General features: G+C 46.5%; 1 protein-coding gene across 10 annotated transcripts in view; it reads left to right on the plus strand.

Moving 5' to 3' along the window:
• Window positions 1-4,907, plus strand: part of Tpm3 (tropomyosin 3) — a 30,470-nt gene extending 25,563 nt beyond the window's left edge. For 4 of the 10 annotated variants that reach the window (XM_010643950.3, XM_010643951.3, XM_010643958.1 and 1 more), the window contains one exon: window positions 3,934-4,460. In XM_010643950.3, coding sequence (XP_010642252.1) covers window positions 3,934-4,016 — 83 coding nt within the window. In that variant the 3' untranslated portion in view covers window positions 4,017-4,460. Of the gene's footprint in view, window positions 1-2,623; window positions 3,226-3,933; window positions 4,461-4,519 lie in introns of those variants that run through there. The other 6 variants (XR_002026028.2, XM_019210596.2, XM_010643949.3 and 3 more) reach the window with 6 other exon arrangements.
• The last annotated feature ends 494 nt before the right edge of the window (window positions 4,908-5,401 follow it).

The following is a 5,401-nucleotide window of genomic DNA, read 5'->3' on the forward strand; positions in this document are numbered from 1 at the left end:
AAAAAAAAAAAAAAAAAAGCCCCAGGAAGATACTTGCTGGTGAGGTAGGCGTGGTGCTACTGTGCTAAATCCCCGGCTCTCTGTAGAGCTTTTGATAGTCAAAAATCTACCTATATACCTGGGCACAGTGGTACATTCCTATAATCCTAGCAGCTCAGGAGGTTGAGGCAGGAGGACTGCAAGCTCAAAGCCAGCCTAGGTAACTTGGCAGGACCCTCCCTTAAAATTTTAAAAACATCTTGGGGATGTAGCTCTATGAGTGGAGGGCCTAGGTTTAGCCCCCAACACTGAAAAGGTGGGGTGGGGGCACTGGTGTAGCCAGGTGGAGTGGACCTGTAGTCCCAGCTACGGAGGCTGAGGTAGAAGGGACACTTGGATTTTAAGAGCTGTATACAATATAATGTCATTCTCTCTTTTATAAAACAGCAAATTCCAGCACTTGGGAGGCTGAGGCGAAGGAGGGTAACTTCTAGGCCAGCCTAGGTTACATAGCCAGACCTTGTGTCAAAACAAAAACCAAACCAAACCAAACCATTGATTTAATGGGAAGTATAATTTCAAAAGTTAGTCCTAGGGCAAGGGATGTAGCTCATTGTTTGAATGCCCAAAAAACTTTGTGCTGATTTCTACTCTTAAATACAGCTAAGATGGGTGTGGGGGTGCCTACCTGTGATCCCAGCACTTGGAGGCTGAGGCAGGATCACTGTGAGTTCAGGTCCAGCCTGGGCTACATAGCAAGACTTTGTCTTAAGCAAACAAACCATCAAACAAACAAACAAACAAAAAATACAGGTATTACATTTGATCATTCTCTCCCAGGTTCTTTTTATATATGTGCTTTCTGGGTTTGATTAGTTGGTGGTTTTCCAGAACTGGGGAGCTGGGGGTTGAACCCAGGGTCTTTGCAATGAACTGTGTCTCAGCCCTGTTTTATTTATTTTGAGGCAGGATCTTGTCAGATTGCCCAGACTGGGTTCACACTTGTGATCTTCCTGCCTCAGCCTCCCAGAGTGCTGGGACTACAGGTGTGTGGCTTCACACCCAGCTATGCTTTCTGTTTTGATTTTATGCATAAAGCAACAAGTACTGTTGGCACCTCAGTGTCTCCCAGCTTTGTGGTGGCACTAGGGTAAACCTCACCTCCGATGCCAAGATGATGGAGCCTTGCCCACAGGTGTAGCTGGTTTTAGGACAGAAGAGTATCATTTTAGTGTTGAGTTTTTGAAACAAGCTATAAAACAAGAAAGAAATTTATTTTTTAACTTCCGACATTACTACTAGGAGAGGACCCAGAAATGAGTTTGGCTTTCCTGTCCCCAGACTTCTGTCATCCCTGTGCTGCTAAGATGGGCCTGAGTTCCTTCCCTGGGCCTCACTCCCCCTTACAGTGTACTCCCAGCAGAAAACCCAGGAAAAGCCAGTGGAGTGGAGCACTAAACTGCTGTTACCAGGAATGCTTTGGGATATGAGAAAAGGCTTCACAGTAGCTCAAATAAATGTAGGACTTACTTGTTTGTATCACCTTATGGGTCTAGCCGTGATTTCTTTGATTCTCATAGCCTTTTCTCTTATGGTTGAAAGATGTAGTTCTAGTTATCACAACCATATTTGGGGCAAGAAGGAAAGCTAATATTTCCCCAATTCCCCTGCACACTATCCCCTCACTGGCCAGCCTAGATCATGTGATCATCCCTACCTGCAAAGAAGCTTGGGGGACCCAGGGTAGTCATGGTTGGCTTGAATTAGCAGTCAACCTTTGCACTGGGCACACTACTGACCCTTATAACTTTGGGGTCCTTTTGAAAAGAGGGGGAAATTGGATGTGGGTTGGATGTGTCTATCAGACATCACCTACAATGAGAAAAGTTTGAAAGTGTAGCATTTAGCCAGTCATGGTGGTATATGCCTGAAATTCCAGTGCTCAGGGTGCTGAGGCAGGAAGATCGCCGTGAATTTGAGGCCAACCTGAGCTAGCTACATAGTGAGTTCAGAGCCAGGCTGGACTACACAGCAAGACCTTGTCTCAGGAGCGGGGGGAGGGCTGGGGATTTAGCTCAGTGGTTCTGCTGCCACCTGCCTTTTGATTACGAGGCCCCCAGTTTGATCCCCAGTACCAAAGTGGGGAAAAACACCAAAAAAGAGAGCAAGAAAGAAAAGCACTTGGTGGAGATGTTTATCCTAATCTCCTTAGCATAATAATCCTTGTGTTGAATGCTTAACAGAAAGATGTTCAACTTTTGAGTTACTTTCCAAACCGAATTGTGAGTGCATTTCTTCCAGGCCACTGTATCTCCCCTTCGGCTTGCTTTACATGTCTCAGTTTCTCAGCCCAGGGAATAAATACTGTGAAAAGAGGTGTTTTTTCTTCCTCATAATGTTATCCTATCGACTTAGCAGACTGAATTTCTTATTTTACTCCTCTGATGGTCTTTCCACCAACTCCCTGGCTCTCCTGCCCTCTTGTCTGAGCCCCTGCATCCACCCTGCCCTCCAGGTGCATGATACTCTGCCAGCTAGTTGAGAGTCTCGGGGTTACTTCCAGCACTCTACTAACCTTTCCTTTTTCTCTCTCCTCCTCCTTTTCCTCTCCTCCTCATCTTCCCTCCTCTCCATTCTGCTGCAGAGCGTCTCTACAGCCAGCTTGAGCGAAACCGCCTGCTTTCTAATGAGCTGAAGCTGACGCTGCATGATCTGTGTGACTGATGGGCAGGGCTCGCTGATGCCCAGTAAACCGAGCTCTGCTCACACCACTGACCTGGACCCCAGCAAAAGCTGATTGTCTTTTTCAAAGTTATTCTTTTGCCCTAAACAAGTTGTTTTTTGCTTGGGGCAGTTACAGTATTGTTGATTTCCTAATAGTACTGTAAAGTTGAAACAGTTAAATGCTGCATTTCTTCCCTTTATCAGAGATTACGGGGACAAAAGAAGGGGCCCGAGAGGTTATAGTGAGAAAGCTTGGGAGAATTTTCTGTTTTCCACCTTTTCACTTGTGCACTGACTATAGGATATGTTCCTTTGCATGGATGTTTTTCTAACAATAAAAAGACTGACTTGATAATACGTTGTAACTGCTTTATCTTCAGGCCCAGGAGTGGGCCCTTCTGACTGGGAGAAGAACAGGGGAAGGGAGAGAAGGGAGTGGGGTGTGAATTCGGGTCTGTGTCGCCTGTACCTCCGGGTTGGAGATCTAAGTGTTTTCCTTCCTCCCCTAGAGCAGCCAGTGGCTTGCTTGCAAAGCATCACAGATGTTCCTTGATGTGCAACCACTGGTTTCTTCCTAATAGTTTCTCTGTTGCTTCTTGATTTTACGTTTAATTGCAAGTAATTGCCACAGGCTAGTTCTGATGAATGGCTCTGAAAAAAATCTCAAAGTTTGGTTCACAAGTGCGTATGTTTGGTAGTACTCTTGGCTTTGTTTTTGGAGATGTTTTGGCATAGCCGTGAGGGCTCGTTTATTTGTCTGACTGGCTATTCCTTTCTCATCTACTTTATGGAGCAGCATGCAGTGAGTGCATGAGGCTCTTCCTGAACTCTTTTCAAGTTGAGCTCCACCCGTCCTTGTTTGCGGTGGCCATCCTCCAGTGAGCTGTCTCAAGTAGGCCCTGTCCTGGGACCAAAGCCCAGAAGAATCCGTGGCTGGAGCTTCAGGCCTGTGCTTCTAGTGACTGAAAGCCAGAAGCCATGGCTGGGTGTGGGAGGTCGAGGAAGTGATTGATAAAGGTTCTCTGCTCCCTTGTGCAGGGGGTACAGCCACTCTGCAGCTTCAGTAGTCAAGCCAGAGGCCCTGCAGAACCTCAGTGATGCAGTTGCTCACTTATGTGGTTGAGAAGGCACTGTTCTGTTAGTCTGCAGTTCTGCTGCAACAGGAGCAAGTCTCAGAGTGGGCAGTCCTTGAAATTCACCTTTTGTAACTTCTCTCCTTTACCCCATTAGATAAGCTGAAATGCACCAAGGAGGAGCAGCTCTGTACACAAAGGATGCTGGACCAGACTCTGCTGGACCTGAATGAGATGTAGAGCTCCCCAGGCCCGCCCTGCCGCTGCTCCTCCCTCTGACCCGACTCCGCCTGAGGCCCACCTGCCTGAGGCTGACCTCGAAACTGAGGGCTGACCTTTAACTGGAAGGCTGCTTTCTCCTTTCTACATTCTCTCTCCCCACCCTACCTTACCCGAGCCCCTTGTCTTTTTCATCAAACTGTCTCTGCCTCTTCTCAGATTCCGGCTGGGCTAGAGGCTGAGCACCTTTGGGAACAACATCCAAGGGAATGTGAGCGCAGTGCGAAGTGTCTTTAAAAGCATGTTGTCACGTACACATTTGTAATACCGTTTTTGTTGTAGCAACCATTTGTAAAACATTCCCAATAATTCCACAGCTCCACAGCAGCAATCTTAATTCCTCTGTCACTTTGGAAAGTAACTTTTTGGCCGAATGCGTAGTGCCCTCTCCACAGAGGAGGAAAAGAAATATGGGCATCTCCCTCACCAGGAGCCAAACAGCCCAGGGACTGTCACTTTGGAAGGTAACTTTTTGGCCGAATGCGTAGTGCCCTCTCCACAGAGGAGGAAAAGAAATATGGGCATCTCCCTCACCAGGAGCCAAACAGCCCAGGGAAAGACTCCATCGTAGAAAAACCTCACTACTCTGCACCAAGTACCAGCCAAACCAGGAAGGTGATCCCAGGAGGAGTTAGCAAAAAAAAAAAAAAACCCTCGCTGCTCAGGTTTTGAGCTTTAAGATGTCTTTGGACAACTATTTTTATTTGTTAATTTTTTCAACAGAAGTGAGCAGATTAAGATGATGAGACCTCTTAGACTTTTTTCTTTTTCTTTTAGTGATGTGTAGGGGATTGAACCCAGGGAGGGCCTCATGTATGTTAGGCAAGAGCTCTTCCACTGAGCCCATCCCTGGCCCCGAGACCAGATTTTTGTCCCTTTTCTGCCCCCTTCCCAGCTGCTCCCTGTATGGATCATGTGTCCCTCCCTTAATGTTGAGGTGACCAATTAATTGCTTTCTGCCTCATTGAAAGAAAAGAAAAATGATGTTTTTGCCACTGACTCAGCCATGACATTCATCTCACCCTTTGCTGGGTCTGAAGCTGCTGTCTCTGAAAGTGCCATCTTATTGTGCTTTCTATCAGTCAGTGCTGGAGAAATCTTGAATAGCTTATGTACAAAACTTTTAAAATTTTATATTATTTTGAAATTTTACTTCTTTTAAGGTTGGTGTGCACGGCTACTCCATCTGGCTGTGAAAGCTCGCTAGAGTCTGTGGGCTGGCAGTGTGCTGATCTTTTGAAGTTTTTTCCGCACCCAGCCCCCACTTTTAGGAGAGGTTTCTGTGAGGTCTGTTGGTTATACATCCTGCTGCTTATTGGCTTAAAATGTATGCTCCTTTGTTGTGG

Source organism: Fukomys damarensis, unplaced genomic scaffold (assembly GCF_012274545.1).
Source record: "Fukomys damarensis isolate Sample0158 unplaced genomic scaffold, DMR_v1.0_HiC HiC_scaffold_33, whole genome shotgun sequence".
NCBI classification, from domain to species: domain Eukaryota; kingdom Metazoa; phylum Chordata; class Mammalia; order Rodentia; family Bathyergidae; genus Fukomys; species Fukomys damarensis.